The sequence below is a fragment of the Mobula birostris genome, chromosome 11 (assembly GCF_030028105.1).
Source record: "Mobula birostris isolate sMobBir1 chromosome 11, sMobBir1.hap1, whole genome shotgun sequence".
Classification (NCBI taxonomy): domain Eukaryota; kingdom Metazoa; phylum Chordata; class Chondrichthyes; order Myliobatiformes; family Myliobatidae; genus Mobula; species Mobula birostris.
The window spans coordinates 3318006-3337616 of NC_092380.1; the positions used below are offsets into that span (position 1 = coordinate 3318006).

At 46.4% G+C, this 19611-nt stretch overlaps 1 protein-coding gene across 3 annotated transcripts in view; it reads right to left on the reverse strand.

Annotated features, from left to right (window-relative positions):
- The window catches only part of LOC140204745 (caspase recruitment domain-containing protein 11-like), an 82244-nt gene that overhangs the window by 60431 nt on the left and 2202 nt on the right, over positions 1 to 19611 (reverse strand). For all 3 annotated transcript variants that reach the window (XM_072271503.1, XM_072271502.1, XM_072271501.1), the window contains exons 2-4: positions 12223 to 12447; positions 8516 to 8653; positions 3183 to 3508 (exon numbers count right to left, since the gene is read on the reverse strand). In XM_072271503.1, the coding sequence (XP_072127604.1) occupies positions 3183 to 3508; positions 8516 to 8653; positions 12223 to 12433 (675 nt within the window). In that variant the 5' untranslated portion in view covers positions 12434 to 12447. The remainder of the gene's footprint in view (positions 1 to 3182; positions 3509 to 8515; positions 8654 to 12222; positions 12448 to 19611) is intronic.

Genomic DNA, 19611 nt, shown 5'->3' on the forward strand with positions numbered 1-19611 from the left:
ATGAGGCTGGGGTGCCAAATGGTAAGGGGAAAACCCATCTTGGAAAGATAAATATGGTGCCGACCAGATTGGAGAACTCTATTGTTTTGGCCAACTTTGCTGATAAGGTCTCTCACTTAACCCCTGACCAGAGTGAGCCGCTGAGAAAGCTAATTAACTGGCATGCAGATGTATGTCCGGATGTCCCGAGGCGATGCAAAGGGACGGTACATAATGTTGTCGTTACATCAGATCAGCCTATTAAGCAACACCCTATAGGGTGAACTTGGAGAAGGGCAAGCTAGTGGAGAAAGAAACTGAACACATGCTAGCCACAGGTATTCTTAGGCCATCCAAATCGAAATGGGCGTCCCCCTGTGCGGTTGTCCCGAAACCCGATGGGAGCATACGATTCTGTACAGATTACAGAAAGGTGAACGCCATCACAAAAACTGATGCTTACCCCATCCCAAGGGTAGACGATTGCATCAATCAAGTGGGGAGAGCTAAGTACATCACAAAGATCGATTTGCTGAAAGGGTACTGGTGTGTTCCTTTAACCGACCGGGCTAGAGAAATCTCAGCATTTGTCACTCCACCCGGGTTATACGAGTATAATGTTTTACCTTTTGGCATGAAGAATGCCCCAGGGACCTTCCAAAGGATGATTAATTCAGTAATAAAAGGGTTAAAGCACACAGAAGCATATATTGACGATTTAGTGGGAGGAGCACATTGTTTAAACGGGAACTGTTTAAACGGCTGTCTGAAGACAACCTGACAGTGAACCTCGCAAAAAGTGAATTCGGCCACGCTAAGGTCACTTATCTGGGGTATGTGGTAGGACAGGGGCAGCTGGACCCGATGCAGGCTAAGGTGCGGGCTATCTCTGAAGTTCCCATCCCAACGGACAAGAGAGCCCTGAGAAGGTTTTTGTGGATGGTGGGGTAGTATCGGAAGTTTTGCAAAAACTTTGTGGATATTATCCTCCCACTTACTAAGCTCTTGCCGAAGAATGAGAAGTTTGTGTGGAACCACCTCTGTCAACAAGCCTTCGAGAGTCTGAAGGCGATTCTGTGTCACCACCCTGTATTGAAAGTGCCTGACTTTTCAAAACCCTTCTCCCTAGCAACAGATGCTAGCGACAAAGCAGCCGGGGCAGTGCTGTTGCAGACAGACAAAAAGGAAATTGAACACCCAGTGGCTTATTTTTCTAAGAAGTTTCATGTCCATCAGAGAAATTATTCCACTGTGGAGAAGGAATTACTGGCAATCATACTGGCATTACAACATTTTGAGGTTTATATTTGTCCGGCACAGAAACCACTGATAATTTACACTGATCACAATCCATTAGTGTTTTTGGCCACAATGAAGGATAAAAACAAACGCTTGTTAAGTTGGAGCCTGGTATTACAGGAATTTGATATAAAGATAAAACATATAAAAGGAACCGACAATGTGATTGCTGATTGTCTGTCCAGGTGTTAAAACTTAAAGTTCTCTGTATTAGCCGAATAGCTGATAACTACCTGTATATTAGTGTGTATCTTATAATGTGCATTCATGCCCAAAATTTTTACCCTGACAAAAATCCTTTTAAGGGTGGGGGTGTCATGTGTGAAGCCAAGCAGAGCTGCAGAACGGATGATGCTAATGAGAGAGATAACAAAAGACAATGGAGAAACATTCAAAATGCTAATAAGAGAGAAGAGAGAGATTAACGAGAAAGAGACGTTTGCCACAGACCATCTGCTTTGAACCTGAACTGTTTGAAGTTTGATGAACAGGTGATACTCCATCAGGGGGATAAAAATAGCGAGTTTGCTAAGGCACAACACACACGCCACGAGACCCTGGAAAGAGCAGTGTGCCCCACAAGTTGGTGGGAGTTTGGAGGACCGATTCGTGGGAATCGGTCAGAGGCTCACAGGGTGTAAAGGTACGATGGGTGTGAACCTGATGTGTGTCCGCCCTTGCCTGGGTGCTGGGTTCACAACGGAAGAATGATCGCATTCAGAACAGAGGGGTCACAGTTGATGACCACAACAGGATCAGAAGGCATCGAAAGGTTTGCCTGAAACCAACTGCATCTCTCTCTCTCTCTCTCTCTCCCCAACCGTACAACAACAGTGATTACTTCGAACTACACTAGACTGAACTAAACTCTGCTTCACTTAAGACTGATCATTTTACCCCTAGACTGCAATAGAGCTTGATTGATTCCTATTACCCTATTTCTGTGTATATGTGTGTATTATCATTGCAAACCTGTTACATTTATATCCTTGCTGTTAGTGTACTGTATTACTTATTTCTTTAATAAAACTTCATTAGTTCCTAGTAATCACAGACTCCAATGTGTGTTCCATTTCTGCTGGTTTGACAACCCAGTTACGGGGTACATAACTACGTGTAGGTGCTCTGTGTGCCGTGCGCTGAGTGACTGCGGGGACCACCTGGAAGAACACTGCTTTGTTTAGCTGAATTCATAGGTGTTCATATACGGGTGAATGACGATTAAACTTGAACTTGAACTTCACACTCACACACACTCACACTCACACACACACACACACTCACACACACTCACACTCACACACACACACACACTCACACACACTCACACACACACACTCACACACTCACAGTAACACACAAACACACACACTCACAGTAATGCACACACACACACACAGTAACACACAGACACACACTCACACACAGTAACACACAGACACACACACACAGTAACACACAGACACACACATACACACACACATACTCACAGTAACACACACACACACAGTGACACACAGACACACACACACAGTAACACACAGACACACACTCACACACTGACAGTAACACACAGAAACACACTCACATACAGTAACACACAGACACACGCTCACAGTAACACACAGACACACACACACTCACAGTAACACACAAACACACACACTCACAGTAACGCACAGACACACACTCGCAGTAACACACAGACACACACACACACACTCGCAGTAGCACACAGACACACACACACACACTCACAGTAACACACAGACACACACTGATTCACACGCAGACAGGTATTACTGCAGTGCAAGCCTTTCCCATATGTTGGGAGAGTGGGTCAAACACTAGCTCATTAATAGGGACATGGATCAAGCTCCCTCTCTGGCAGCCTGGTACCTCACCTCGAGCTGCAGGTCTCGGTTCCTCATCGCCACAATATTCTTCTCTTCGTGGAGCTGGGCGTGCTTCATTGCCAGCAGGTAGCTGTCCTCCCTCAGCTTGTTGAGTTGGTTGTTGAAGACCTTGAACTCTTCCTTTAGCTTGCTGTAGCGCTGCTCGAAGCCCCTCAGTGCCTGGGCCTGGTGGCCGAGCTGCTTGTTGGCCTCCTGCAGCTCCTCGCACTTGCTTTGGAGCTTGTGGATCTCCACATCGCGGTCCTTCAGCTGCTTCTGAACCTTCACGGCCTCACACATCAGGAACTGAGTCAGTCCCTCATAACCCTCCTCCACTACAAGGAGAGAACACAGGAGACAAACGCCATTCAATAATGTTACACCTTTAGTGAAGATTGTGGCATGTAGTAGTTGGGCTGAATTTTAATTTTTAATTTCAGAGATGGGGCACAGTCCAGGCCCTGCCAGCCCAACGAGACAGCGCCCCCGCAACTGTAACCATCTGACCAAATACTATACTTACTGGTACACCTTTGGCATGTGGGAGGAAACTGGGGCACCCGGAGAAAACACAAACTGTCAAGGGGAGAATGTACAAACTCTTTATCGAGAGCAGCAAGATTTGAACCCGGGGTCGGATTGCTCATACTCTCCAAAGACGCGCGGGTTAGGGTTAGTGAGCTGTGAGTTGCGGGCATGCTATGTGGGCCCGCTGGTAGCTTGGCGATTCTTGTTGGCTGCCAAGCACAATGCTCGCTGATTTGATTTGATGCAAACAACACGTTTTTCTGTATGTTTTGATGTATGTGGTAAGGTAAATATTTTTACTCCTCGAGCGGTAAATCAAGCCAACCTCATTATCTTTAACGATCGTGTTGCCCTGACAGGGACTCAGGGGGTCAGGCAGCATCCGTGGAGGCAGTATGTTCCACATATCCACCAATCTCTGTGTAAAAGATTTACTATGATACTTCTTCCTTACTTACTGCCCGTTAAACCACTGGCACTTAGGGCAGCATTGAAAGCCCTCCATCTCTGTACCATCACACACAGATGTAACAGGATCCTTCATTGCTGCTTTCATGATAAGAGTGAGCAGCTTCAATTTCCTGGGTGTCAACATCTCTGAGGATCTACCCTGGACCAAACTTATTGATGCAGCTGCAAAGAAGGCACAATAGTGGCTATATTTCATCAGGAGTTTGAGGAACATAGAACAGTACAGCACAGTACAGGCCCTTCGGCCCACAATGTTGTGCTGACCCTCAAACCCTGCCTCCCATATAAGCCCCCACCTTAAATTCCTCCATATACCTGTCCAGTAGACTCTTAAACTTCACGAGCGTATCTGCCTCCACCACTGACTCAGGCAGTGCATTCCACGCACCAACCACTCTCTGAGTAAAAAACCTTCCTCTAATATCCCCCTTGAACTTCCCACCCCTTACCTTAAAGCCATGTCCTCTTGTATTGAGCAGTGGTGTCCTGGGGAAGAGGCGCTGGCTATCCACTCTAACTATTCCTCTTATTATCTTGTACACCTCTATCATGTCTCCTCTCATCCTCCTTCTCTCCAAAGAGTAAAGCCTTAGCTCCCTTAATCTCTGATCATAATGCATACTTTCTAAACCAGGAAGCATCCTGGTAAAACTCCTCTGTACCATTTCCAATGCTTCCACATCCTTCCTATAGTGAGGCGACCAGAACTGGACACAGTACTCCAAGTGTGGCCTAACCAGAAATTTATAGAGCTGCATCATTACATCGCGACTCTTAAACTCTATCCCTCGACTTATGAAAGCTAACACCCCATAAGCTTTCGTAACTACCCTATCCACCTGTGAGGCAACTTTCAGGGATCTGAAAGTTTTAGATCAACTTTTAGGGTTAGGAGACTTGGTACAACACCAAAGATATTCAGAAGTTTGTCCAGATGTACCACAGAGAGCATTCCAGCTGCCTACATCACCGTCTGGTGTGGGGTGAGGGGCTGGAAGGCTGCTGCACAGGATCAAAACAAGCTGTAGAGAGTTGCAAACTTAGTCATAGTCATAGGCATAGTCATACTTTATTGATCCCGGGGAAAACTGGTTTTCATTACAGTTGCACCATATATAATAAATAGTAATAAAACCATAAATAGTTAAATAGTAAAATGTAAGTTATGCCAGTAAATTATGAAATAAGTCCAGGACCAGCCTATTGGCTCAGGGTGTCTGACCCTCCAAGGGAGGAGTTGTAAAATTTAATGGCCACAGGCAGGAATGACTTCCTATGACGTTCTGTGTTGCATCTCGGTGGAATGAGTCTCTGGCTGAATGTACTCCTGTGCCCACCCAGTACATTATGTAGTGGATGGGGGACATTGTCCAAGATGGCATGCAACTTGGACAGCATCCTCTTTTCAGACACCACCGTCAGAGAGTCCAGTTCCATCCCCACAACATCACTGGTCTTACAAATGAGTTTGATGATTCTGTTGGTGTCTGCTACCCTCAGCCTGCTGCCCCAGCACACGACAGCAAACATGATAGCACTGGCCACCACAGACTCGTAGAACATCCTCAGCATCGTCTGGCAGATGATAAAGGACCTCAGTCTCCTCAGGAAATAGAGATGGCTCTGACCCTTCTTGTAGACAGCCTCAGTGTTCTTTGACCAGTCCAGTTTGTTGTCAATTTGTATCCCCAGGTATTTGTAATCCTCCACCATGTCCACACTGACCCCCCTGGATGGAAACAGGGGTCACCCAGTACCTTAGCTCTCCTCAGGTCTACCACCAGCTCCTTAGTCTTTTTCACATTAAGCTGCAGATAATTCTGCTCACACCATGTGACAGAGTTTCCTACCGTAGCCCTGTACTCAGCCTCATCTCCCTTGCTGATGCATCCAACTATGGCAGAGTCATCCGAAAACTTCTGAAGATGACAAGTCCATCATGGACACCAGTCTCCATAGTATCCAGGACATCTTCCAGGAGCAATGCCTCAAAAAGGCGACATCCATCATTAAGGGCCCCCATCACCCAGGTCATGCCCCCTTCTCTTTGCTAACATCAGGGAGGAGTTACAAGAGCCTGAAGACACACACTCAGTGATTCAGTAACAGCTTCTTCCCCTCTGCCAAACGAATTCTGAATGAACATTGAACCCATGAACATACCTCACTACTTCTTTATTTCTATTTTTGCACTACTTATTTAATTGAACTATTTAATAGATATATATTTAGGGTAATTCACATTTTTTCCTATGATATGTATTGCACTGTACTGCAAGCCCCAAAGACAACAAATACCACTCTTAGTCTGGCCTCTACCTTTTGACCAGTTTGGCATGGGTGACCCTACCAAGAGCCAAAGCCCAAGGCTCTGACTCCAGCCAACAAGGCTCTCCGGGTCATCAAGGCATGTGATCCTTCAAACCCTATGACAAGGTTGTAGTCTTCTTGGTGGTTATTTTCCTCTAATCATCTTAACATTACGCTCTCCCGTGTTAGCCATCAGTAGTAATCTGGACACAAACGAGAGAAAATCTGCAGATGCTGGAGGTCCGAGCAACACCCACAAAATGCTGGAGGAACTCAGCAGGCCAGGCAGGGTCTATGGAGAAGAGTACAGTTGACGTTTCGGGCTGAAACCCTTCCACCTACATTTACTAAGCTAATTGAAATTAGTCAATATGAAACTTTAACTCTGTTTCTCTTTGGACAGATGTGGCATCAACTGCTCAGTTTTTGCAGCATTTTTAAAATTTTCTATAAACAACATGCTGGTGGCGTGATAGTGTAGCAGTTAGTGCTGTTGATAACCATTGTTTTTTTAAAATAATAATTTTTATAAGGGTAAATAAACTCTTCTCGGGCTTTCAGCCAGGTACAAGTATCAATTCTAACTGATGTTTCGATGGCAAACTCTGCCATCTTCTTCAGGGATGGTGTCAGGGCATGTCTAGTCCGGTGGTATTTATACCCCCGTAGTCCGTCCCTCCTGATTGGTTAATCCTCATCCAATCAGGTTTCTGCTCTCCTACCTTGCTTACAATTGAATTCCAGTTCTTACTTAGAGCGAGACCTTGTCTTTGTAAAAATTCTTTTTCTATGGTTTTATTTCAATGGCTTCCTTTACCAGGCGGTCCCAAAAGCCATTGGCACAGCACAGTAGTCTTGCCGCCTGATTGGATGAGGACTAACCAATCAGGAGGGATGGACTACAGGGGCACAAATACCACCAGACTAGACATGCCCAAGTATCTTCCCTGAAGAAAGTGGCAGAGTTTGTCATCGAAACCTCGGTTATAATCGATACCTGTAGCCGGTTGGAAGCCCGAGGTGCATTTATTTGTCATATACACTGGGAAAGCACTCATGCCTTTTTCACATTTTATAAGCTTTGTATTTTTTAACAAACTCATGTATTTTTCACTGTATGTGGTGGCTCATCCCCACTCACTGGCAGAAAGTGGTATAGCAGCTAAACTAACCTTTCTTCACCTTTGTCAATTCTCATTGGCTAAGTATTAACACATTACCCACGGGATGTAGTTGTTTTAATTATGTAACCTATTAACTAGTTTATTTCTATTCAAGGAATTTCTTGTCTCAACGATAAAAGTGATAGATTTTTCAGAGATGCCACCTATATTCTTTTTGTCTTCGTATTCTTTATTGTTCATTTACCTCTTAGCTTTGTTTCTCAGCTCCTCATTTAGTTTCCTTACTATTTGCATGTTTGTTTGTACTCTAAAATAAACAATCATTAGAATTAAGATTGCCCTTCGTTCCTGACTCCGGAAGAATCCTAAGGATCAGAAAATAAACAGGGATCCAACAGCGCATCGCTTTACAGTGCCAGCAATGACCAATTAGAGCTCAATTGCTGTCGCTAACTGTAAGGAGTCTGTACTTTCTCTCCATTACCGCATGGGTTTCCTCTAGGTGCTCTGGTTTCCTCCAACATTCCAAAGACGTACGGTTAGGGCTAGTGAGTTGTGGACATGCTATGCTCGTACCGAGTGCATGGCAACACTTATGTGCCACCCAGCACTATCCTCTGACTCGTTCTGATGAAAGCAACGCATTTCACAGTATGCTTCAATGTTTGATGCAAATGTGAAAAAGAAAGCCGATCTCTACCATCACAAAATGCCCATTCTCCACCACACGGAACAAGGTCATAACCAATTTCCCTCCACTGATCGAGCTGAGCAGACGTCAGTCCAGGGGAAGATCAATAACTCTACAAACAAACATCATCAGTCTGAACAAATGCATTTTGGTGTAAGTTTAATAACTGGCTCACTAGACAGTGATGAATGCTTAACGGTAAGCAGTGGTTAACTTACCAACTAGCACCGAACAACATCTGGTTGGCTCCTTGCCTGTGATTAACTTGTACAATTCAGCATAGTAAAGTTCTAGGCAGTCGAGGAAGGCTTGGTAACCAAGCTTACCACGGGAACGCAAGATGTCCAGAAGGCGGCCTGAAGGGAGGAGAAAGACTTGCTGGTGATGGAAAGCCTTGATAAATGTAACTGGTTGATTATTTTCACAAGTGCAGAGATACAGGGATAAACTTTGTCTTGAAAACCACCCTTAAGGTTTTGAAAGGCAGTAACAGAATGTAGAAAATCATAAATACAAGAAAATATTTTATACTTTATACTTTATTGTCGCCAAACAATTGGTACTAGAACGTACAATCATCACAGCGGTATTTGATTCTGCGCTTCACACTCCCTGGATTACAAATATTAAATATTAAAAATAGTTAAAATTAGTACATATTAACATTTTAAATTATAAATCATAAATAGAAAATAGAAAAATAGGAAGTAAGGTAGTGCAAAAAAACCGAGAGGCAGGTCCGGATATTTGGAGGGTACGGCCCAGATCCAGGTCAGGATCCGTTCAGCAGTCTTATCACAGTTGGAAAGAAGCTGTTCCCAAATCTGGCCGTACGAGTCTTCAAGCTCCTGAGCCTTCTCCCGGAGGGAAGAGGGACGAAAAGTGTGTTGGCAGATGCTTGGAATCCTGAGCAACACTCACAAAATGCCGGAGGAACTCAGCAGGTCAGGCAATGAATAATCTACGGAAATGAATAAACAGTCAACGTTTTTGGCCGAGACCCTTCTTCAGGACCGAGAAGGAAAGGGGAAGGCCCCGGAATAAATAAGTTGGGGGGGAGGGGAATGAAGATAGCTGGAAGGTCATGGGCGGGAAAGGTCAAGGGCTGGAGAAGAAGGAATCTGACAGGAGAGGTGAGCGGACAGTAGGAGAGAGGGAAGGAGGAGGGAACTCAGAGGCAGGTGAAAGGCAGCTGAGAAAAGGTAAAAGGCTAGAGTGAGGAATAGAAGAAGAGGGGAGGGGGAGGGAAAGAATGTTTACCAGAAAAAGAAATTTATATTTATGCCATTAGGTTGGAGGCTACCAAATTCAGTGGCTGGATCTGCAAAGCAACGTCAGTGTCTTTCCTCGGGCCAACATTGTCATCCCTGCTACACTGGGTCGGTCACGTCATTGAGACTTCCAGAACAGGTACTGCATTTCAACCTTTGAATGGACATGGTTTTATCGAGTGGACAGTCAAAATGATGAAATATAAAACATAGAACAGTACAGCTTAGGCAGGGCTATTCAGCCCACAATCTGTGCTGAACTAATTAAACTAGCTTAACTAATCGCTGCTGCCTACACATCACCCATTCTCTGCACAGTCATGTGACTTGGAGCCTCTTAAACGTCTCTGTTCTGTCTGCCTTCACCACCACCCCTACCAGTGCATTCCAGACACCCACTACTCTGCACCTCTCGTGGTGCCAGAGAGCACTGCAGCACAGAAACAGGCTCTTCGGCCTACGTAGTCCATGTGACCCTGATGTCCTGCCTAGTTCCATCTACTCACACCTGCCCATTGCCTTAGATTCCCCTCTCATCCCCCCTGAGCTCACCCACCATCATTGTAAATGCACGCCTCTTAGTATTAGACATTTCGGCCTTGGGAAAAAATATTCCTGCTGTCTACTCCATCTAGCCTCTCTAAATCTCTGTCGGATTTCTCCTCAGCCTCTGTCACTCCAGAGAAATTGACTCGATTCTGTCCAACTTCTCGTTATAGCTCAAGCCCTCTAATCCAAGAAGCATCCTGGTGAACCTCTTCTGTGCCCTCTGTGAAGCCTTCACGTCCTTCCTGGGGAGACCAGAATTGAAATCGATATTCCAGATGCGGCCTAACCAGAGTTTAAACCACCCTTGCAAAATATTTGCCTTTCTCCTCCACATCCTCTCAAAGCCCCACCCCATCAACCAACATTGTGTGTTATTAAGCTGTTCCATATCATACTCTGTTTGCTAACACTCCTGAAAAAGGCCATGCTTGCCGAGTTAAGTGAATGGTATCAGTCTCCTTCCAGTCTCTTTCTCACCGGAAATGTTTTCCAGTAAACATTTTTTCCCTCTATTCCTCACTCTAGAAGGCATAGATTTAACGTGAGAGGGGATATATTTGAAGAGGAGGTGACGGACAGGTTTTTCACACAGAGGGTGGTGGGTGTATAGAATGAACTGCCAGAGGAAATGGTAGACAGAGACGTGGATAAGAAGGTGTGGAGGGATATGGGCCTATCATGACCAAAGGGTTCAAAGTTCAAAGTGCAAAGTACAAAGTACACTTATCAACAAAGTATGTCAGTCAGTCAGTCAGTCAGTGGGTGCCGTCCTGAATCTGGGGTTGGCGGCTCTGCACCTCCATCGTCTTCGATCTTGTGACAGCGCTGAGTACAGCCTCTCCTCCAGTTTGTTCTCGCTGGCGGCCTTGGCACCGCCCGCCACCACCCCCGCCGAACTCGAGCCCGAAGCCATGTTGGCCTCCAGCCACGGCTGCTTCTTCGAGCTCGGCCCTTCCTTAGGCGGAGGCCTTGGGCAAGTCCAGGCACACGGTGCAGCACCCAAGCTCATCATGTCTCTTCTCACTGGGTGCATAGCATACGATTCGTAGACACGTGGTGAGGCTTTAATCTCTTCCACGGAATATGGCCGTTGGCTCACAAGGAGCTCATCCACTCTTTGTCAGATCTTGTTTTTTTTAGTCCTGCTGGGTGTCCTCCCACCCTCCTCACCAGACTAAATCCGGTGGGGGCCCGGCCTAAGTCACCGACCACTTGACCACTGCAAAGTATGTATAAATTATATAATCTTGAGATTCATCTCCTCACAGGCAGCCACAGAACAAGAAACCCGAAATAATCCATTTAAAAAAGACCAACAAACTCCCAATGTGCAGAGAGAGGAATGAACACACACTTTGTACAAACAATAAAAACAAGCTACAGCATTCAGAGTGAAAGTGAGCCCATAGTCACGCAGCCCGGAGTGGCCGGAGCAGGCCCACAGCCTTGGCCTCAGTTTATCACACAGCGGGGCAAAACGCTGTGGAGTTTGCAGACACGCAGCCCAGAGCAGGCCCACAGCCTCGGCCTCACTGGAGCAGAGAGTGGAGCAGTGTGCAGAACCGACCCGACCCTTGCCTCCGGTCAGATCACCCTGCTTTTTCAGTCCACCCGGCCTGGCGTTTAACTCATCTAAACACTGGGCTGTCCCTCGCTCTAGGACCCAGGCTAATCGCTGGGACTAGCTCAGGTTGGCAACTTGGAGGAGTCTGGTGGTAGAGCCTGATGCTATCACTAAGTATCTAGGGAAGCACTTGATCTACTGAGGCAGTGAAGGATGCGGACCAAGTGTTGACAAATAGGACTAGCACAGATGGGAGCTTTGCTAGCCAGTGTGATGATGGTGGACAGCAGGGCATATTTCTGTACTGAAGGACACAATGGCTCTATGAGGAGAACATTCTGCCCATCCTGCTTGTCCTAGCCCAAGACATTGAAGCAGCGGGGGGGGGGGGCTGGGACAGAGTATCACTCCACCCTTGGGCAATGGCTCACAGTTTCCCAGGGGCTCAGTCTGGTTCTGCCTAAATGCAGGGAGGGGTTTCTGGTCTGTTCAGGCGGGAAACTCCCAAAAGAGGCAACCGGTCAGCGAGCGAGCAACTAACTTGCACGTGTCCTGCGGGAGGTCAGCAGATGCGAGTGCAGGATCTCATCCTCGTCCTCCTCATCGATGACCTTGCACTGGCGGAGGTAGGCGGTCAGCTTGCTGGGGTTGATGGTCTTGGTCAGGATGTGACGCTTGCTCTCGATCTTCTCCCACAGCTTCTCCTGCTCCTTCTCCGCCTCCTCCGGGCTCAGGTCTGGGTCGCAGTCCATCGCCTCCTTCCGCACTGCAAGAGACAACAGGACCACTGGATCAGTGAGGCACAGCAAGAGCCTGCAATTCAAGCACCTGTTGTGGAAAGAGGAGACCCGTATTTATACAGAACCCTTCATCACAGACAAAAGTGCCTTAGAGCCAGTGTACAGTGTTCCAGCGCAGCCAGCACGGCAGCCATTAAAGTACATAGCAAGATCCCATAATCTGTAATGTGACCATAACCAGAAACTATGTCGAGGCTGGGGCACCTCAGGCTACAGCCCTCCCCTCCCCCTCTCCCTCTCCCCCACCTGGCACAATCTGTCCATCACCCTTCACCCCTCCCCGGTCCACCAATCACCTCAGGCTACGGTCCTCCCATCCCCCTCTCCCTTTCCCCCACCTGGCACAATCTGTCCATCACCCTTCACCCCTCCCCGGTCCACCAATCACCTCAGGCTACAGCCCCACCCCTCCTCTTTCTCCCAGCCCTCTCCCCTCTCCATTCTCTGTTCTGTTGCATGGTTTTGACCTAAAACATCGATGGGTTTTCCACCCCCCCACCCCACAACCGACCCAGCAGGTTGTTTGATTTATAAACTTCAGCACTACAAGTCATTCTTGGGGAATCCTGGTCCAGAGTCACAAAAGTTTCAAGTTAAGATCCAATTCTGAAATTTATAACATGTACATTGAAATTGATAGTGAAATGTTCTGTTCTTATCAACAACCAACACGCACAAGGGTGTGCTGGGGGCAGCCCAAGAGTATCGGCACACATTCCAGCGCCCACCATGTTTGGTGGAACACCACAGAATACAAACAATGAAACAACAACAGCTAAACAAGTCCCTTTCCTTCCTCCCAGCCATGCACATACACGGTCCCTTAACCCCAGACAAGCCTCCAGCTCCAGCTTCCAGCGTACACAGACTCAGGTCTGCTGAAATCTAGGGCAGGCCTCCAGCTCCAGCTTACATTGTCTCAGGCCTGCAGACCCCAGGCGTTGACCTCCCCAGTGGTCTCGGGCCTACAGACACCAAGCTTTGACGTCCCCAGCGGATTCAGGCCTGCAGACACCAGGCGTTGACCTCCCCATTGGACCTGGTCCTACAGACACCAGGCTTTGACCTCCCAGCGAATTCAGGCCAGCAGACACCAGGCGTTGACCTCCCCAGGTCACTCAGGCCTGCAGACACCAGGCGTTGACCTCCCCAGGTCACTCAGGCCTGTAGACACCAGGCCTTGACCTCCCTAGTATTCGATAGGTTTCAGTGAGACACCCCCCCCCCATTCTTCCAAACTCCAGCAAGTACATGCCCAGAGCCATCCAATGCCCCTGATATGTTAACCCTTTCAGTCCCATGAATCTCCTCTGGACCTTCTCCAATGTCAGCACATGCCAGTATAATCTACTCCATCTTGAATAATATGCTTGTAAACAAGTCCACATTCCCATCTCGCCCACATAAACTTAGATCATCTCCCTTGCTTATCCAATATCTATCTATATCTACCTTAAAACTATTCCTGGACTGCTCCTACCAAACTGTTAATTCCAGGACTCATTCCCCTCAGAGGATGAGCAACCCTTCTCAATTCTGTCTTAAGAAGGCAACATCTTAAATTTACACAGGGTTACACGTTGATAGTGTGTTTAAGAAGGCATTTGGCATGCCCTGCCTTTACTAGTCGAGGCGCTGAGTTCAAGAGTCAGGAAGTTATGTTGTAGCTTTATAAATCTCTAGCTTGGCCACATCTAGAGTATTACGTACAGTTCTGGTCACCCCACAGACGTCGAGGCCTTGGAGATGGTGCAGAAGATGTTTACCAGGATGATGCCTGGATTAGAAGGCACATGCTATAATGAGAGTCCTCCAAGGAGACCACAATTACGTCATAGTGTTTGGAGGTTTGCGTGCCTCAATGACCCGGAGAGCGATGTTGGCTGGAGTCAGGGCTTTATGCTTTGGCTCTTGGTGGGGTCACCCATGCCAAACAGGTCAAAGGGTAGAAACCAGACCAAGAGTGGTCCTCTGGGCCTCCTGATTTGGGGGTTCAGTTCAGGACTGACAACACTGACTGGTAAAGTTAAACTGCTAGAGAAACAGCAATAAAGAACTTCTACATTTAAGTGTGACGGTATTCCTGAGTCTCCACCCGGGACTTGCATGACTGACAGTAGTGAAAACCGAGAGGAAGCTACAGACACGATGAAGGAAGCCCTGACCACCGCCAGAGATGGAGACCCTTCATTGTTGCCCTAAATGCCAGCGGTGTAACAGGCAGTAGAGGAGAGCAGAGCTATAACGAGAGATTGGACAAACTTGGAGTGGTGGGGGCTGAGGGGAGATCTGATAGAGGTTTATAAGATTATGAGAGGCAGAGCTAGAGTAGAAAGACAATATCTGTTTCCCAGGGTTGAAATGTCTAACACCAGAGGGCATGCATTGAAGGCGAGAGGGGGTAGGTTCAAGGGGGATGTGAAAGGCATTCTCTTTCTACACAGAGAAGGGCAGGTGCCTGGAGTGGACTGCCCATGAAAGAGGCAGAGGCAGAAACATTAAAGTCTTTCAAGAGATGCTCAGGTAGACACAGGAATGTGAAGGAAATGGAAGGAGATGGACATTGGGTATACCAGTGGATTCGTTTAGTTGGCCATTCAATTACTATTATAATTGGTTTGGCACAACCTTTCGGGCTGAAGGGCCTGTTCCTCAGTTGTATGGCTCTATATCTTAATCAATAGTGCCTAGTTCTACATTTCTGCACAAGAAGAAAAGTCCTTCCTACATCCTCCCTATCAGACACCTCAAGATCTTAAACATTACAATCTTCGCCTTCCACTCTTCTGTTCCTCAGTGAAGACAAGCTCGGCCTGCCCAACCCATCCTCATAATCCATTCCAGGTGTGAGTTTAAAAACTTTCTTTGAACTGCTCACAGTTCATATTTGTTAAATAGGAATAATTTATTGATCTGCTGAGGTCAAAGTAAAGTTATTATCAAAGTGCATATGCGACCCCGAGATTCATTTTCTTGCAGGCTTTTATAGGAAAATAAAGGAATATAATAGAATTTATGAAAAACTATGCAGAAACGGTGCGTGACAAAGAACCAATTGGCAAAAGAAGACGGATCATGCAAATAATTTTTTAAAAAGTTATTTATGGAGATACAGCGCAGAACAGGCCCTTCCGGCCCTTCGAGTGACCCTCGATTTAACCCTCACATAATCCCAGAACAATTTACAGTGACCAATTAACCCACCAACTGGCACATCTTTGGACTGCGGGAGGAAACCGGAGCACCCGGAAGAAACCCACACAGTCACGGGGTGAACGTACAAACTCTTACAGGCAGTAGCGGGATCTGAACTCGGGTTGCCTGTACCGTAAAGCGCTGTGCTAACCACAATGCTACCGTGTTCCTTTATAAGTCATACTGAGAACATGTAGAGTCCTTAAATGTAAGCCCATAGGCTATGGAATCAGTTCAGAGTTGAGGAGGGTGATGTTATCTCTGAATGTTCATGAGCCTGATGTTTGTGAGGCAGGAGGGATCTTGGAAATAGTTTCACCATAGTTGCAAACTGAAAGCGAGTCAGGGCTTGTTGGAGGCCAGTGCAAAGCGGTGTGTCACTTCTCACTGCCGGTAGCTCCCGCAGACGCTGGTGTGAACTGGGTCAGAGCGACACGGTGAAGGAAACCATTGAAAATGCAAACACTGGGGGGTCAAAGTGGGGGCGGATGTTCTGAGGGAGCTCTGATGATTGATAACGCAGGACAAGGCGGCCCTAAACCCTTACGTCCTGGTCCATCTACGTATATGCCAAGGCCAAACAAGTACACCTACGCCTGTACTTCCTTAGGAGGCTAAAGGAATGTGGCTCCTAATGAAGGACCTCAGCCCGAAATGTCGACTGTTTACTCCTGTCCGCATATGGTGCCCGACCTGCTGAGTTGCTGCAGTGTATTGTGTGTGTTGCTCAAGATTTCCAGTATCTGCAGAATCTCTTGTGTTTACATAAAAGAGACATCAAACTTGGCATCCTAGGATTCAGGGTGTGGTGGGGGAATGCTAAAGCAGTCTCCAAAACACAGCGTTCAACATGAAAAAATCACAGTGTCAGCATACTACACAGCAGCTGCGCTGTGTGTGTGTGTGAACACGCCTGGGCATGTCCACCCATCGGGGGGACGGACAGGAGTCCGAAGACCCACACTCAACGTTTCAGGGACAGATTCTTCCCCTCCACCACCAGGACACATATTTTTCTCCTCTTTTTGCACTACTTTATATTCTTGTATGTGTATATCTATCGATTTAGATTAGATTAGATTAGATTATGAGGACACGCAGGCCTCTTTTATTGTCATTTAGTAATGCATGCATTAAGAAATGATACAATGTTTTTCCAGAATGATATCACAGAAACACATGACAAACCGACTGAAAAACTGACAAAAAACATATAATTATAACATATAGTTAGTTATTTATTTATCTACCTATCTATATATATGTATGTACAGTATATATACTTATTGTAATTTACAGTTTTTATTATTATTGTTGTCTGTTTACTATTTAAGTAATATTTGAGTAATCTTGTATATACCTTGTTTGATTAAGCATTCTTGTTCGTTTAAGTAATTAATTACAGGTTATAAATAAAAATACATGAATTGTCTGCATCATCATGCTACCACGCCATACGTGCGCACCTTGTTTAAAGTAAACACAAAGTTAGACCTGTGTTCTCAGACTCCCACACCTTCCTTTGAATTAGTTTAATGTTCTGAACTGACAGAACATAACACTAAGGTATTGCATTGCACTGCTGCAGCGTAACAACAACTTCCACAATGTACGCCGGTGATATTAAACCCGGTTCTGAGACACTTCGTTGTGCATCGAGTCACGTAAAGTCAAGTTGACCGTCATGTGCACAAGAGCGCTGCGGTGTGCGTACAACGTACAGTTAGAGGTCCTTGCCTACTTGCAGCAGAGGGGAACCATTCTGTCTCTGACAGGTCACGAGCATCCTTCAGGCCACAGCTCAGAAACAGGCCTTTCAGCCCATCTCATCCGTGCCAACTGAGACAGGTTCTGAATTAGTAGGGGTATCGAAGGCTAGTGGGGGAAGGTAGAGAATTGGGTTAAAAGGGATAGTAGATCAGCTGAATGGGCTGAATGGGCTTTATTCTGATCCTATGTCTTATGGACTTCCACTCAGTGGCCACTTCATTACGTACACCTGCTCATTAATGCAAATATCTAATCAGCCAATCCTGTGGCAGCAGCTGAATGCATAAAAGCATGCAGACATGGTCAAGAGGTTCAGCTGTCGTTCAGGCCAAACATCAGAATGGGGAAGAAATGTGATCAAAGTGACTTAGACCGTGGAATGATTGCTGGTGGCAGAATATCTCAGAAACTGCTGATCTCCTGGGATTTTTTTTACACACACACACACACACACACACACACACACACACACACACACACACACACACACACACACAAGTCTCTAGAGTTTAGAGAGAATGGTGCAAAAGAAGCAAAATAAATATCTAGTGAGTGGCAGTTCTGTGGGCAAAAATGTCCTGTTAATGAGAGAGGTCAGAGGAGAATGGCCAGACTGGTTCAAGCTGACAGTAACTTAAATAACGGGACAGTACGCTGAACCTCGAAATGGGTGGGCTACGGCAGCAGAAGACCACACTGGGGTCCACTCCCCCACCTAATGAAGTGGCCCCTAGTGTGTGTGTATGTGTGCTGGTCTCAGCCTATATCCCTCTAGGTCTTTTCTATCCATGTACCTTTCCAAGTTCTTTTAAATGTTGTAATTATAACCCCTTCTGGCAGCTTGTTTTACCTACCCTCCACACTCTGTGTGGAAAAAAAAATTGCTGCTCAGGTCTCTCTTAAATCATCCTCAGCCCTCACCTTAAATCAATGCCCTCAAGGTTTAGCAGACATCCCGCCCTGCAGGAACTCATTTCAGGGGGGTAACACCCCCACCTCCCCGCAATCCCATATCCTCGCCCCCGCCCCCCCGTTGACCTCCAAGGGCGTATGTAATACTTTGTTCAGTGATTTTGTCTAATCTGTAAACCAAGTTGGGTATATGCAGCAAATGTGACATTAAAATATGTACTTATATTATATTATCATGTTTATTCTATTACAACTTTAAGCAAGTCTACAGGGAGTTTGGCCTCATCACGTAGGACATCGATAGCGTAGTTCCTTGGCAGCCAGCCATCTAGTTCAAATCAGGGGTCCCCAGCCTCTTTTGCACCGCCGACCGGTTTAATATTGACAATATTCTTGCGGACCGGCCGACCCAGGGGTGGGGTGGGGGGGGAGGTGTTAAACGCGACCGGAATATAGGTGATACGTCAACTATAAGTCACTTGTAAGTAGCTAGTACACTCAATTTTGTTTCTAAAGGGGTTTATCTAACAAATTTAATATTAAACACACAGCGCATATCTTCCTCGCATGAATATAGTGATAAGTCAATTATAACAGTGGTCCCCAACCTCCGAGCTGCGAAGAATGCAGCGGTACAGCGGTGGCTGGAACACACCCAGCACATCTTTAAGAAAAAAGCCAAAATAAGCAAGCTAATTGATTAGGTGCTACCCGGCACGTAAATGTCAGCCCAGATCAGAGGCGATGCAATCAGCAATCGCCTCTGATCTGGGCCGACATTTACGTGCCGGGCAGCACCTAATTAATCAGCTTGTTTATTTCGGCTTTTTTCTTAAAGATGTGCTGGGTGCATCCTGGCCACCGCTGTTGCAGTGTATTCTTCGCGGCTCGGAGGTTGGGGACCACTGAATTATAGGTCACTTATAAGTCAATAGCATCATAACATTTTAAGTAACATTTGGATATTAAACACACAGCACATATTTTCCTCGTATGAACATATAAAATCATTGCAACACACCAATATCGCTGAATCAGTGGGAGCCCTGGGTTTGTTTCCCTGCAACAACACGGTCCCATCGAGGGGTGATGGGAGACAGCGATACTCGAAGGGGTTTCCTTATGTCCAGTCTATTCCGCAATTTAGTTTTCGTTGCATTCATTGCAGAAAACTCCGCTTCACAGCGATATGACGTTGGAAACGGAAGTAACGTTTTCAGTGCTTTCATGGCTATCTCAGGAAATTCAGCCTT